This window comes from Ursus americanus, chromosome 12, assembly GCF_024610735.1.
Source record: "Ursus americanus isolate L20-20 chromosome 12, mUrsAme1.1.p, whole genome shotgun sequence".
Classification (NCBI taxonomy): Eukaryota; Metazoa; Chordata; class Mammalia; order Carnivora; family Ursidae; genus Ursus; species Ursus americanus.
In genome coordinates, this window is record NC_142138.1 from 70,000,274 (window position 1) to 70,015,374 (window position 15,101).

At 45.1% G+C, this 15,101-nt stretch overlaps 2 protein-coding genes across 9 annotated transcripts; both read left to right on the top strand.

The window, feature by feature from the left end:
- Positions 1-214: 214 nt before the first annotated feature.
- On the top strand, positions 215-6,343 carry C12H1orf54 (chromosome 12 C1orf54 homolog). 8 transcript variants are annotated; one of them, XR_015726408.1, is made up of 7 exons: positions 215-897; positions 2,124-2,207; positions 2,630-2,688; positions 3,066-3,176; positions 5,264-5,398; positions 5,493-5,594; positions 6,255-6,343. XR_015726408.1 is itself a non-coding variant. In XM_087866245.1 (7 exons), the coding sequence occupies exons 2-6, from the start codon at positions 852-854 to the stop codon at positions 5,589-5,591; spliced, it is 399 nt and encodes a 132-aa protein (XP_087722371.1). In that variant the 5' UTR covers positions 215-446; positions 833-851; the 3' UTR covers positions 5,592-5,594; positions 6,255-6,343. The 8 variants fall into 8 exon arrangements, 4 of the variants coding, with proteins under 4 accessions (XP_087722371.1, XP_087722370.1, XP_087722372.1 ...); XR_015726409.1 differs by having other exon boundaries at positions 5,496-5,594; XR_015726406.1 differs by having other exon boundaries at positions 5,314-5,398.
- A 1,515-nt stretch (positions 6,344-7,858) lies between these two features.
- CIART (circadian associated repressor of transcription) lies at positions 7,859-14,140 on the top strand. Its single transcript, XM_045804497.2, has 6 exons — positions 7,859-7,980; positions 8,540-8,965; positions 9,134-9,209; positions 9,434-9,512; positions 9,625-9,736; positions 10,836-14,140. The coding sequence occupies exons 2-6, from the start codon at positions 8,600-8,602 to the stop codon at positions 11,358-11,360; spliced, it is 1,158 nt and encodes a 385-aa protein (XP_045660453.1). The 5' UTR covers positions 7,859-7,980; positions 8,540-8,599; the 3' UTR covers positions 11,361-14,140.
- The last annotated feature ends 961 nt before the right edge of the window (positions 14,141-15,101 follow it).

Here is a 15,101-nt window from a genome sequence, read left to right on the forward strand (position 1 = left end):
ATGCTTCTGAGTTGAATCAAATGAAAATGGGAAATATAAAAGCAGAGAGAAGAGTGAGATGAACTTTTTCCCTGTGGGCTGGAATGAAGGGAGCATACCAAGTGACTGAAAGTGGGAGAAGGGGGTGGCATCTACACGGGGAAAAGAGGCTGTTTCCTCCCTTCTTCCATCCTGTATCCAGAAAGTAGAGAAAGAAATGAAGTGAGGCCAGTACTTACTAGAGAGGAAATAACTAGCCTTGGCTGAGAGATTTTTATCAGAAGTAGTGCAGTAAGTGCTTTGAGTATCAGACAATGATGTTGATATTACTCCTGTACTTCATAGTCCAAGATAGGCAGAGGAGAGGGAAGGAATTTTTTCGGTCTAGAAAAAATGCTCATCACTTCCTCAGAACATTTTGACTGTGAAGAGAGATTGTGAATAAGCCTCATCTCTACTTGGTGATGGTAAGTTAGGGACAGTGAGAGGGAGGGTGAGTTTGTTGTGAGGACTAAGGAGGGAAGAAGGAGAGGAGGGGAGACAGGAAGCTCCTAGGTACGCTGGGGTTTTTTTGTTTTGGTTTGGCTTTTTGCTTGTTTGCTTGTTTTGGTAGTGGCAGCGGGAATCCTGAATGGATCTAATCCAGGTTGGGGGAGCTCAGTGAACCAGTTCGCATCAAAACCCACTTTGCTTCTCTTAATCTGGGCAGCTCTGGCTGACCAGTCACAACTGATGGTCTAGTCCGTCAGCAAGTGGGTGGGGAATTCTACCCCCTGGGAGAAGAGTTGGAGGAGGGCAGAAGGCGGGGTAAGTTTGGTGAGAAATGCTGTAATTTCCTTTTTTACTTTCACAGCCATAGTGCAGAATCCAGAATGGATGTCCTCTTCGTAGCCATCCTTGCCGTGCCACTTATCCTGGGTAAGTTCACTTCTCTCCCTGAGCTTTTGGGCCAGGTCTTCTATCATAAGTGGGATGGGAGAAAAGAAAAATGAGGAGAGGGTGAGAGGCGCAATTTGATGGGGAGTGATAACACTCGTCTGTGCCAGAGTCCGGTGTTAGGGCGGAGGGGGAGGGATCAGGAAAGTCGAGCCAGGAGAAGGAGAAGAAAGCAGAGTCCTGTCAAAGAAGAGACAGCTGATGCGGACGGAGCCCCAGACACATGGAGGTGCTAACAAGAGTCACCTCAGCTTTCCATCACCACAGAGTCGAACAAGATGGAGAGGGACTACAGAGAGGGTGGGGAAGAGAGGTGGGCTCTTGGAAGATGGGGCGGTCTGAAACTAGTGAGCGAAGCCAGGGTATCTTCTTTTGCAGAGGGCCAGAGAAAAACTGTTATATTAGTAAGGAAACAGAAATGGGGGGTGGCCTTTAGGGTAGAGGAGAACTGGCTTCCCTCAGGGAGAGAGTCCCCAAAGTAACTTGGCTCCTTCCCTCTTTTGTTCTCAGTCTGCCAGGTACTCTCATTGTTTCCTTTTCCTCCAGATTTGTGTGTCATTGCCTGGGGTTCGGGAGAGCATTCAAGGAGCTTAGGGAAGTGTTTAGTAGGAGGCCTGGAGTCCTTGATCTAATCATGTCAAAGCACATATTTTTAGTCCTGGGAAGGAAGAAAAACTAATGCAGATGGGTCATTTAGTCCAGCTGACTCATTTTAAGAGAGCGGATGTTAAGTGGCTTCTTCAGGATTATTCTGCTAGTTAGCAGTGAATCCGGAACTAAAACCCAAGTCCAAAAGCCTAAGGATGTAGTTTGTGTTACGTGTGAGACACACTGAGAAGAGAGGTTCTCTCACAAATCCAGTACAGTCTGCAGAATACTGGAGAGGCGATTTGGAGTTTTTCATTTCTGGCATCTCTGTTTCCTACCGATTTTAGCTTTAGCTCTCATTTTGGGTTTACAGAATGTGAAGGGACTGGTTTTCTCTCTAGGAGTTCCTGAATTGAAAGGGCATGGAGTAACAGGCCTCACCACAGATATGGAGCCCCAAAGACTGAGAAGGGTTTAGAGGTACACAGGCAGTGAGATAGTAAGACCCTCAGAGCGGAGGCAGAGAGAAAAGAAATCGACAGAGCTGAGGTCAGCTTCAGGTGTCCTTCTCTTGCTAAGGAGTTCCAGATCCCCCCTGACTTCTGTCCTTGTCCCCATAGGACAAGAATATGAGGATGAAGAAGGCCTGGAAGAGGATGATTATTATCAGGTTGTCTATTATTACACAGTCACCCCCAATTATGGTGAGTATGTATAAGGCTCTGACCCATAGCAGGATGGACAGAGGTTTGGGGGATACTTAGTTCTGAGACTTTGCCTTTCTCTTTGCAATTCGAACAACCAGATCAGAGAGAAATTCGGCTATGAGCAAAGACCTAACAAGGCTCATAATGTTATTTCTCAAGCTAGTGATTTTCAATTCTTTGGAAACTGGTTGAAACAATTTGAAGATTTTCCCATTTGTAAATTATTTTAGATACCAGGTTGAAAATATAAATGCAGATACATTCACAAACATTTTTAACATAAAAGTTCATTAGATTACACCAGTAAATTTTACAACTTGTGCAAGTTGAAGTATTCTGAGCAATTTTTTCCTCTTTCCATTTCTAGACCTACTGCTACCTTTTTCGTTTGTCACTACTGATTTGTTTCTCCTCCCCAGATGACTTTGGTGCAAATTTCACTGTTGATTACTCCATGTTTGAATCTGAGGACAGACTGGTGAGTGACCTCTACATCTAAGAGGGTCAGGATAGGTAATAGTTAAAGAGAAACTGGGCAACGTTGAAATGCAAATGAGTTAGGTGAAATGGAACTTGGAAGTAGGCCCAAAGCAGAAGTGTTAACCACAGTTGGGGAAGAGAATAAAGCCAGAACTCAGTAGGCTTGCTAAGATATTGAGAGGGAGGGGCAGTCCTTGAGTCAGGGAAAGTGGTGAATGGGAGGGGTACATAATCCCTGCAAACATAAAGTAGAGAGGATTCCTGAGCTTAAGTTTTGAGGGGGGGACAGGAGAGAAGGAGTCGAAATAGAGAATCTCTGAGGATGTTGGGTGGAAGCAATGATAACTTTGTGTTTCTTGATCCTACTGAGGGCAGAACAGGTTGGATAAGGAGGTAAGAGAAGAAGCAGAGACTACCACTAGTCATGAAACAGAAGGTACAGACAGTCAGAAGCCTGGAACATTGAAACCAATGACAGTGGAACCAGTAAGTGTATTGGGGATGGGGGGGCGGGGCAGGGGGGGGTAGTGAAGGGGGCAGGGCAAGGACAGATCCCAGGGCTGGTGACATAGAACAGAGGGAGGGCTGAAATAGCAGGCTTTGGTGGAGGAAGAAACCAAATAACTAATATAGCAATACAGGTGTCCAGCTCAGCTTGGCCATCATATCTCTCACTGAGATTTTTTTTAGTTGGTTTTTTTTTTTTAAGATTTTTTAATTTATTTGAGAGAGAAATCCAGGCAGAGGGATTGGGGAAAGAGAGAATCCTCAAGCAGATTCCGCACTGAGTGTGGAGTGGACACGGGGCTCGATCCCAGGACCCTGAGATCATGACCTGAGCAGAAACCAAGAGCCGGCTTCTTAACTGACTGAGCCACTCAGGAGTCCCTCCACTGAGATTTAATACTAACCTTGCATTCAGAAAACTGGGAAGATTTGGTGCAGTTAAATTTCAGTTCAATAGTACTTAAATGTGTATGTAACCTATGACTAAAACTGTGAAGGATGCTGCTGATGATGAAAAGGAAACCTACGATGTTGTTATTGCCCTCAAAGTATTTATAAAACTCAAGTTCGCACTTACAAAACATTTAGAACAAAATGAAAATGTTCGTAACAATGTCCAATTACATATAAATTTGAGAGCATATGACATAGCCAAGTGTTTTAGTCAATGGAAGGACAGAGATCAGTATACACTGGAGTTGCCTGGAAGACTTTTAAAAGGTGACTGTGTTTAAGATATTTGAAGGATAGGTGAGCTTTTGAGTGGCAGTAAGTTATGAAAGTATGAAAACAATTATGGGATGCCTGGGTGGCTCAGTCAGTTAAGCATTTGCCTTTGGTCCTGGGATCGTCGGCAATGACTGAGCGAACCAGGAGCGCTGAAAGTGGTATTTTAGAAGAACTATTTGTTGTATGCAGGATGCAGTGGAGTGGGGAGAGATGCATGAGATTTACATCATTCTGGAAACAATCCATTAAAGGCTTGGACTAGGGAAGTAGCATTTTGAATGGAGAGGAGAAAAATAAATGAAGAAAATGCAATGAGCAATAAATGAGGAGAGAGTTGAAATAGCTTACAAGTTCTGAATATGGATGTCTGGGAAAATGGCCGACCAAAATGGGAACTGCGGAAGGTCAGAGCGGTGGTTTAGGATTGAAGTTATAAATTAGGTATTGGCCAAGCTGAATTTATGGTGACAACCCTCTGATGGTGTCCTAAAGGTAGCTGAACTAGGTCAGAGCTACAAAGTGCAAAGTCACAGTTACGAAAGTAGACAAGCTCAATATAGCCGGTACACAGAAGACCAAAGGCCAATGACTGTGCCTGTAGTTAGTAGGAGGAAGAGGAATCAACCAACAAAATGGAGAATTGATTGAAGAGGTAGGCAGATAGTCAAGTCTGTATTATAGAATCTAGAAAATAAAGTTTATTTTTTTTAATTTTATTTATTTATTTGAGAGAGAGAGTGAAGGAGAGGGAAAGAGAATCTGAAGCAGACTCAGCACTGAGCATAGAGCCTGACGTGGGGCTCGATCCCACAACCTCGAGATCATGACCTGAGCTAAACCCAAGAGTTGGGTGCTCAACTGTTTGAGCCACCCAGGTGCCCCTAGAAGATAAAGTTTAATATAATCAATAAAAAGCGACCGAGAGGCCAAAGAAAAGGAGGTCATTGCTAGCTCTAAAGAAAGAAGTTTTAATTGAGTGGTTGAGCAAAAGTTAGGTTTTTGTGGAGTTAGAGAAGGAGTACATTGTGAAGAAGGGAAGGGAGAGTACAGACCAATCATTTGAGAAATCTGGTAATGAAAAAAGAGAAGCAGGAGCCAGAAAGGGCAACAGGACCAGTGTAGCCTGAATATAGTTGAACACAGATGGGAGGAGTCAGTAGGAATGAAATCTGGTGATTGATGTCAAGGACAGGGAAATATTTTAAGGTATTTAAGTATATAGTAGACTCCATTTAGATTGTAAACTCTCTGAAGAAAGGAGTGAGGTCTTAATCACACTTACATCCCCATTGTAGCACCTAGCACAGTGACTAAGCATAGTGTCCTGCACATAACAGATAAAGAATACACATTGTTGAATTGAGTTGACCCTCCCTGGTATGCTCAGGAGGCTGAAAGGCACAGAGGAAAGGACTCCTCATAGTTATGGGGAGGAGAGCTGGATCTTCTCTAAGCTCAGAAGAAAGACCAAGGTTGGTATAAAGAGATGGCTATCCTTCCAGAGGGGGAGGAGGGATGGTAGGAAGGATGACACTGGCCTACCGTGGGGGGATGTCTGTATTTTAGCAGAGTCCAGATCTGAATGATGCTGTATCCAGTCTGCAGAGTCCTGTTCCCCTCCTCCTGTCCTGTGCCCTCGTTCAGGGGGGGATGTATTTCATGTAGAAGGTGAGAGTGCAGCCATTGGACTTGGGGGAGTCAGTGAAGTAATCTTTTTTACCAATATTTCTGGCTAGTGTTTCCAGCCTGGTCAATTCTCAGCGGCTTAAGGGACAAGGGGTCCCATTTAGAAAAATCTTATCTAATTTTAGAGAGGTTTAGGAGATTTGAGGCAAAGACTTTTCGAACAAGAGTCATTACTTTTTCTGAACTGGGAGGACTTCAGGACCTCCTACAACAGAAGCAGGTAAAACAGAGAAGAAACCTCTCCAGATTTCCAGTCTGCCTTGAGGAATCAAAACTGGTTCCAGCCAGGAGGTGGTTTAAGATATGGCAGTTGCCAGAGGGCATAGTGGGAGGTGCCCTACAACCTGGCAGAGTCAAGAGGCAAAGTTCAGAGGTGGAAGGGGTGGTGGTTGGTTCCCTAAAGTAGAGGAGAGATAGTAGAGGCAAGAAGGAGGGAACAGAAGCCTGTATTATAAGAAAGGAATTTAAAATTGGGATTCTAGGAGAGGAAGGAGTGAGGAGGGAAGGGGACACATCCACCAGGAGATGGGGGAAGTCTAGTCCAGAGAATGAAATCTGGGGAGTGTTCATAGAGGTGGGGGGCAGGGAGGGGCTTTCTGAGCCTCCTGAGCCTGGTGTTTTTCCCTTTCTTTGCTTTTTTAGGAGAAAGAAGGCTGCTACACCTCTTTGGATGGGGATTTGGGAAGAGGAAATTGGAAGATAAATAAATGAAATAATCTGGTTACTGTCTACTCCTTCATGAGGGTCTGTTCTAATCTCACAACACTAAAGAGAGCACCAGGATATGGGGATAGGAAGGGTAGATTAGGAAGGGAGTTAGGTGGCAGTAGAATTACAGGGAATACTTAGGACTGTGAATAAACCTGAAATGTTGTGAAGAATAAGAGCACCAACAGACAGTTAATTTCGACTAATTCTAATATTTTATTACACATGGTGTTGAGACCGTGTGTTTGGGAAAAGAGAGTTGAGGTTTATGTAGAACACTTTTTTCTTTTTATAAAATAAGCACATTGTTAAGCATATGTAAAATATTAAAAACTACTTAGAATAGATCTTAAAAATTCACACCCTCCTCCACTTACACCCCCAACCCCCAACAATGTGCCTTTTCCAGCGCGTAATTAGGGCAGGCAGGGACAAACTTTAATTCTCTCTCTCTGTCCTCGAGATCCTAATCAGAACTGGGCTGCCCCCTTGCGGTCTCTTCGGTGTCACAGCCTCAATCAGCCCACGGTCCCTGAGCCCCTATCCCCTTTCAGTACTGCAAGGGTCATTGAATAGTAAATTCCGGACTCAAGTCAACTCCGGACTTGCCACCTTCCCTCCTTCCAAGACTTTCGAATCTTCTCTAAGGAACAAATAAAAGAAATGAAGCTGGACAAAAGGTATAATCTAGGAAATCAGGGACCTACCCATACTCCGGTCCCTGCGCTAGGAATCACAGAATTCAGGGCGCAGGGCCCGAGGAGCCCAGATAGAAAAGTCAGGAACAACCGAGTTCGGCTTTGACCTCTAGAGTCGTGGCTGGCTGGCATCTGAGCTGGTAACGTGCGTGGCGGGTTATGTAAGGAAAGGGCCGGAGGAGCCGCCCCAGTGGGAGTGCGCGAGAGGACGCGGTGTTCTCGGCGGCAGTCCCCACCCTCCTCACCCAGCAGGGCAGGAGGCACCCAACTTGTAGAAGGAGGAGGCGGAGAGAGTGAAGCAGAGACCCGAGAGTCACGAGGGCCCCGGGCCCCTGAGGGGGAGAGGATACACAGTGGCATACATACATTCTCTCACACACGTTGCGGACTCAAGTCGCTGATGGCTTCCACGTGCTGCCCTCGTGAGAGGAGGCGCTCAAACAGAAGGGGGGGCCGCGTGGGGGGTCTGCTACCGAGGAGGAGCCCTGAGTCCCACATCTCAACACGCACGCCTCAGATCTCACAACCAGTCTGCACACTCCAACCGCACGTCTCCTGCCCACCATCATTCTATTTAAGGCCACGGGCTCCGCCCTTTTCCACTCTTTTTCCATCCTCCTCCTTTTCTCATCACCGGGTCCGGTTCGCAAGCCGCATGTAGGGGCGGGGCACGGAATGCTTCCTTCCAGCCAATCGTCACCTACCTGGGTCTCTATTGGCCGAGCCCCTGTAGGCTGTAGCAAATGGGATGTGAGCTTCAGTAACAAGAGTCACGTGCCACCGGCTAGACAACCAATGAGAGTGAGAGGTCTGTGTATGCAGGGGGGAAGGCACGTGCCCAGCCGCACGTGTCTGGGGGGGAAGGGGCGGGACCCAGTGGGAGAGAGGCGGAGGTGGGCAGCCAAGACCCGCAGAGTTGGAGAAGGAGCAGGAGACAGCCTGGGCTGAGCCGACCGATACAGGTGAGGAGGCTTGCAGGATAAGGAAGCGATTCGCGCGAGAGGATCAGACCCGGAGAGAGTAGGTTAGGGACCGAAAGCAGATCGTGGTATTGGGAAGGATAGTATCACGTGGCAGGCGCGACCGTAGAGGGTCCCGGCTCAGGGATCCGGATCAGAAAGATTGGGAAGAGGCGTAAGGTCCCTGTGGGGAATGGTCCCTACAGGATCACTGGGTGGGTTACCGGAGTTTTAGGGTTCGCCAATAGCCCTCGCTGCGGGGTCAGGCTGGGAACAGACCTGGTGAACAACTGTCGGGGGAAGGTGTCAAGTCATGTAATTTACTCTGAACAGAGGGGAGGAAAGAACAGAGTCTCTGTCAGACTGAGAAGCTGTTCTGTGGCAGCCAGAGAGGCAGTCCAGGTTCTTAACGGAGGGTGGGCAGGCGGAGGAAATGAGTTTTTCTATTGTAATACTGGGGAGGAGAGAAGAGGTATTATCGTCCCATACAGTACCCCCAGTCTCCCAGTCCATTTCCTAATTTCCAGATTATGGTTACAAACTCCCTCGCTTTGCTCTTCAGTTGCAGGTTCCGATCTTTGGGTACTCCCGGAGTTGCTTTCCAGCCCCTGCTTCTGAACCTATGGATTCTCCAGCTAGCGTTTCTTCCTGTTCTTCCTACTCTCTCTCTTCCTCTTTTTCCACGTCCCCAGTGAACAGTGACGTTGGCTTCCCCTCCGATAGTGAAGGGGAGGACAAGGGGGCCCATGGCCCCAGGTCAGACCCTGTTGGGCAGAGGGGAGGTTCTCGGCCCAGCCCTGGTCCTATCCGCTGCAGGCAACGGCACAAGGTTTCCAGCAACCAATGTACAGCATCTCACTTGAAACAGCGGGGCTTGGCCTCTCCTATGGCAGGATCTGGGGTCAAAAGATCAAGAGATGGTGAATTACAAACCAACCTAAACATCCAGGGTTGTATCACAGAAGGAGACCTGCTTTTTGCTCAGAAGGTAAGGAAAAGCAGGGGAAAGGAGACAATACTGGAATGGCTTAGCACCCAGCTGGTTAGTAAGGACCTTATGAAGGCAGTGTTGGTTCCCAGATTTGGAGGTGGGGAAGAACAGTACTGTATGCGCAATTCTCAGTCCTCTCATAGACTTTGTCCTGCTTTCCTACAGTGTAAAGAGCTTCAAGGATTCATCCGCCCTCTCACAGACCTACTGAATGGGCTGAAGATGGGTCGATTTGAGAGAGGTAATTATCTGATTAGTTGCAATTATCTGGGCTAGGTTCATCTCTTCCTCTTAATGTTTTAAATGTGTATTTCTCATAAATCTTCACTGTCTACATTATTACTTTTCTGCTTCTGTGATTTAATTTCTTTGAGTGAATTTATTTTAACCCTGCTCTGTCCTTCCTTTACCTGACTAAATTCTTGAATCTCAATCCTTGATGTCTTTCTCTCTCCCTGACCCCAGGATTGAGCAGTTTCCAACAGAGCGTGGCAATGGATAGAATCCAGCGTATTGTCGGTGTTTTGCAGAAGCCACAGATGGGGTAAGTTCCCCTGGTTCTTTCCTCAGTACTTCATAAAAAAGGAGATATCTACAATCCTGTCTTGTTGCTTTTTCACACTTAATGGCGTTTTAAAGGAATGTCTTTTTAACAGGGAACGTTACCTAGGAACCTTGCTGCAGGTGGAAGGGATGTTAAAGACTTGGTTTCCTCATATAACTGCCCAGAAGTCATCACTGGGTAGTAGCAGATACCAGCTGACCAAGGTAAGAACTTGTAAAACTGCGGGGAGATGGGGAAATAAGGAAACGAAGTGTACCTGCAAAAATGGGGTATTTCTTCTGTTTTCTCTGGAAAACGGGTTTCTTTTCAGGGGAGGGAATGCCTCACCTTCCTTCATTGTCTTGATTCCTGTATGGTTTTTGTTCTGTTTTGTTCTGATCACTACAAAGAACTCCGTGAAGTTTAACCCTGTTCCTCATGTTGGAGCTTATCTGCTTTCCACATAGATACAGAAGGCTTTTTACCTGGCCAGATGAGTCGTGCAGGAAGAGTCCTTAGCTTTTCTGTATAAATCCTTTCTCCTCTGTTGCCCTAAAACTCCTTCCTTCTCCCTCTTTTTACTCTGACCCAAGTATCCTTGTACCAAACCCTCTGGAAGTATGGGCTTCAAGGACTGGTCATAACAAGTATATCACTAGGAGGGGAGGAGGGCACCCATGGGGCACCCATAGAAGGAGTGCTGGATAGATTCTTAGACCTAGTGTGGAAGTGACCTATTTTTTTCTGCCTTCAAATAATAGGGTATTTATGGGGTACTTGAATGACAGGGAGGGTAAAATTTCCTATAGATAATGGACAGTCCTTCTTGTAGTCAATGAACCACAGTTATTATTGCTGTGGGAATAACTCATTTAAAAATAAGCAGGAGGATCTTGCCTGCATATTAATTTACATTTCTTAAGAAATTCAACAAAGGGAATTTAAAATTTAAAGTACAGAAATTGGGAAATGATGATTCCAACTAAAAATAGACTTTTATAAAAGAAGTTCTAAAATGAATTATTTTATAAATAGTGAGAACGTACAGGACTGTTTGTTTTATTGTGCCTGTCTGGATGTCCAGTGCCTGATATAGTGTGTGGTACATAAAAAGCCTTCGAGTATTTGTTAAGTAAATGAAAGTATAATTAGGTGACTAAAACTTTTAATCACGGCCTGGCAGAAAATGAGCTGTTGCATAAAGCTAGGTATGTTTGCATTGCAAACAGAGTCCCCAAGAAAAGAAAAGTTTCAAGCAACCAAGTGGAGTCAATCTGAAAGCTCTCTCACATGTTTTTTTTTCTTCTTATCTCCCCCTTCTAGCATTTTCCAAGCCACCACGGTTACTTAGCTGCTTCTTCTCCTGCACCTCCCATGGAAAAGATGGACCAGACACAGCGAGGATGTCTACTGTTGAAACCAAAGCAGCCTTGGCACCTCACTGAATGGCCAGCTATGCACCTCGCTTGGATCCACACCACTCCAATTTGCAACCCTCCCCTCAGCTCCCCAGGTACCATTTCCTTTGGCCATGGTCCTTTAGGCACTGGAGCCAGCATTGGCGTCATCCTTTTTGTTCAGCATGGAGTGCAGCCCTTCACCCACTCTGTCCCAACCACTCCGGTTCCACCTACTACAGCATCTGCTGTCATCCCTGGTGACCCTAAGAAACTCTCTGGAAAGGGACCTCATTGCCACAGTTTGCCAGTAACCCTGCCATCAGACTGGATCTGTACCCTGTCCGGTCCTGGTCTACCCACCATGACCAGAGAGATGACTGTGGGACATCTAGAGCAGATGAGAAGCCATCCTCCAGTTGCTCCTGAGGTCCATTCTCTCAACCCCTAATCCAGGACTTGAGACTGCGGTTTCTAATTTGTGTAAATATATGTTTCTCTCATATATATTTTTTACTTTTAATGTGTGTATTTGTATTGAGGGAAGAGAAGTCCTTTTTGATTAAAGAAATTTTATACCTAAACAGTTTGCTGATTGGAGGAAGTTGAAACTTTCGGTTTCAAATACCACTATTGATCCTCTGAGCAGCAGAGAAGAAGAAAGGGGGTAGGAATGTTTGTGACGGTGAGCTCCACCAAGTTAGAAGTCTGGATGGGGTGATAGAAATCCTGTGGAGAACAAATGAGACTCTGCTGCTGGCTTCCCAGGGACCACCCGTGGGACGGTAACAGGGTTCAGAACTGGGCTTGTGTTTTCACTTAGTCTCGGAGACTAGTACCTTTCCCTTTTATAATCATCCAGCTGGCCCAGACTAGCAGGTTCTTCTGCTCTGGGATCCGCTTTGCTTTGGTGGGAGCTGCTGATGCTTGTGGGTAAGTGCATGTGTAATCCGCGGCCAGAGGAGGGACACAAGAGCCAGAACAGCCACTGTGCTTGCCAGCTTTGAAGAGGAAGGGGTGCCCTAGAACTGTCAAAATGGGGAGTCTCCTCAGACACTAGACCCCATCTTTATTCAAAAAGCTGCAGGAGGGCTGCCAGGATGGCTCAGTTGGTTAAGCTTACGCGTCCGATTCCTGATTTTGGCTCAGGTCATGATCTCAGGGTTGTGAGATCAAACCCCATGCTGGCCATGGAGCCTACTTGAGATTCTCTCTCTCCCTCTCCCTCTGCCCTTCCAGCACTAAAATAAATAAATAAATCTCAAAAAAGAAAAAAAAAGGCTGCAGCTAAATGTATGCCAGACTAAGGAAAGCTACCCAGCGTTATCAGGAGGCAAACATGAAAGTCTGTGAATTTATCTACGTCTGCCCCTCTCTGTATATCACTCGGACTCATTTGTCCCAGTTCCCACCAAAACCAGGTCTTCTCCCATCTTAAGCCTTGGCAGTGTATCAGACTACTAGGTCACTTTAGTTATTGTTTATTGGCTACTTAGCATGTTTCTCACAACTAGTTATACATCTTTCCCCTATTTCTCAAGTCCCTGTTCTCAGGGAATAATTGTCTCTTGATTTCTGAGAGTATGATCTCCTTTCTCTTCTATTTTATTTCATTTTATTTTATTTATTTGAGAGAGAGTATGAGCAGAGAGAGGGTCAGACAGAGGGAGAGGGAGAAGCAGACTCCCTGCTGAGCAAGGAGACCCACACGGGGCTTGATCCTAGGACCCCCGAGATCATGACCTGAGTCTAAGGCAGATGCTTAACCAACTGAGCCACCCAGGCGCCCAGCACGACCTCCTTTCTAAGGTAAACCTCTCCACTTGTGCTCTTGATTACCTTTCCCCTCTGGAACTTTTGCTGTATCACTTATCCCCTCTTTATCTTGTAACTTCATGTTGTTCTTGGATTATTTATTTATTTATTTCCCCTACAAATAATATTTATTTCTCACACAAGTGGGATCAGGTCTCCCCCTTCTGGAAAACCTCTCTTGAGTCTGATTGTCCTCTTCCTCATCTTTTCCTCATATTTTTGACAGTCTCTTCTTTCTGACTCCTTTCTACTACTCAATTCTTAACCTCCTGCAGCTTAGCTACTATCACTCTAGTGCACCTTCCAGAGTCACTAATTATCGCACAGAATCAGGTTTGTTTGTTTTTTTTTAATTGGGGGCGCCTGGGTGACTCAGTTGGTTAATCGTCTGCCTTATGCTCAGGACATGATCTCGGGGTCCTGGGACTGAGCTTCACATCGGGCTCCCTGCTCAGCCAGGAGTCTGCTTCTTCCTCTGCCCTCCTTCCCCGCCCCCAACCTGGCTCATGTTCTCTCTCTCTCTGTCTCTTAAATGAATAAATAAAGTCTTTTTTAAAAATTAAAAAAAAAGATTTTATGTATCTATTTGAGAGAGCGTTGCACACACAAGAAGGGGGGAGGGGCAGAGGCAGATGAAGACTCCCCACTGAGTAGGGAGCCCAATGCAGGGGGCTTGATCCCAGGACCCCGAGATCGTGACCGAAACCTGAAGGCACTTGCTTAATGGACTGAGCCACCTAGGAGCCCCCAGGATCAGGTACTCTAATGTAGCTTCCACCAAATCAGTAGCTAGATCCAAGCACAAAGGCTATGTGCTTCATGCTCTCTGTAGCATTTGACACCCTTGATGCTGCCTACTGAAACTCTCCTCCCTTGGATCCCATGACAACACACTATCCTAATTCTCCTCTTACCTACCTGGCAGCAGCTTCTATATCTCTTAATGGCCCCACTTCCGCCTGCTCTAGAGTGTGGGTGTTCCCTTAAGCTCAGTCCTTGATCCTTTTCTCTGACTACATTCTTTCATTTAAAGATTTCATCTTTCATGGCTTTATTGCCTCAACTTTGAAGATTTCTGAATCCCCATCTCTAGCCCCACTCTCTCCCCCAGAAGACATACTGAAAGTCTACATCTCTGCTGAACAATTCTATTTACATGTTATTAACACCTAAATATTGTTGAAAATTTCAGCATTTTAGAGTCAAGAGGTATCATTCACACTCCTAATTTTTTAGATGAGGAAGTTTAGGTGGCTTGCGCAAGACAACGCAATGTGGATAAAGAACTCTGGGTTTCCGGTCTAGTGCTTTTTCCAGTGGTCACCAATGAAAATACTATCTTTCCTTTAAAGATGTCCTGTTCTTCCTTTTTATACTCTTTTTCTTTTGTCAACACTATCTGTGCTACCATCATTTTTCTAGATAACTAAACTTAAAAGTTGGTGCCGTTCAGTCACCAAATCCTTTATATATATAATATATATATAACAATATATACATACGATATATATAATATATAAAATATATATTTTTATATAATATATATAAAATGTATGTTTTTATATATATTTATAAGGGATATATATACATATATATATATATAATATATATATGAAAGATTTTATTTACTTGCCAGAGAGATAGCACATGCAGGGGGAGTGGCAGGCAGAGGGAGAAGCAGGCTCACAGCTGAGCAAGGAGGCTGATGCGGAACTCGATCCCAGGACCCTGGGCTCATGACCTGAACCCAAGTTAGACACTCAACCTACTGAGCCACCCAGGTGTCCCACCAAATCCTTTTTATTCTGTATTTGGAATGTCTCTTAAAATCCATTTCTTCCTATTTAAGGAAGAATTCCTACCATTCCTTCCTACTCTTCTTTGGCCTAAACTTTAATTACAACAATAGTCTCTCCTACCTCTAATCCCTTGTCACTGATACCAGTTCACTTTTCCTAAAACAGTGTTTTGCATGTCATTTCCTATTTAAATCCTTCAGTGGCTCCTCAGTGCTTTGAGAAGTTCAAAGCCTTTAGTCAAGTTGTTTCTCCTTCTGTTCCCCTACTTGATCCCTCTGTTCACTTTTTTATTTGCCCTTGATGAACACTGTAAGACTTTTTAACTCTAAACTCTTGTTCGTGATGTTCACTTCGCCCAGCTTTTCTTGCTTCTGTCAATTAAACCCTATCCGTCTTTAAGAGACTCACTCAAGTCCTTCTCTTAATTATTCTGTCCACTAACATGATATATAAGCTGTCTTTGGCCATTTACTCCATCAAATGAGATTATGCACATAAAGTGCCCATACAAGGTTTGGTATATAACAAGCTCTCAAAACTGTTAATTTCCCTCTTCCTTTATTTCAAAAAGAATTTTA

Excerpts from the sequence above, each read along its gene's own strand:
- C12H1orf54 (XM_087866244.1), top strand. The coding sequence starts at position 852 with ATGGATGTCCTCTTCGTAGCCATCCTTGCCGTGCCACTTATCCTGG. Across the intron at positions 898-2,123 it reads TGCCGTGCCACTTATCCTGG|GACAAGAATATGAGGATGAA; the intron begins GTAAGTTCACTT and ends TTGTCCCCATAG. Across the intron at positions 3,177-5,492 it reads AACCAATGACAGTGGAACCA|CAGAGTCCAGATCTGAATGA; the intron begins GTAAGTGTATTG and ends TCTGTATTTTAG.
- CIART (XM_045804497.2), top strand. The coding sequence starts at position 8,600 with ATGGATTCTCCAGCTAGCGTTTCTTCCTGTTCTTCCTACTCTCTCTCT. Across the intron at positions 9,210-9,433 it reads GATGGGTCGATTTGAGAGAG|GATTGAGCAGTTTCCAACAG; the intron begins GTAATTATCTGA and ends CCCTGACCCCAG. Across the intron at positions 9,737-10,835 it reads GCAGATACCAGCTGACCAAG|CATTTTCCAAGCCACCACGG; the intron begins GTAAGAACTTGT and ends TCCCCCTTCTAG.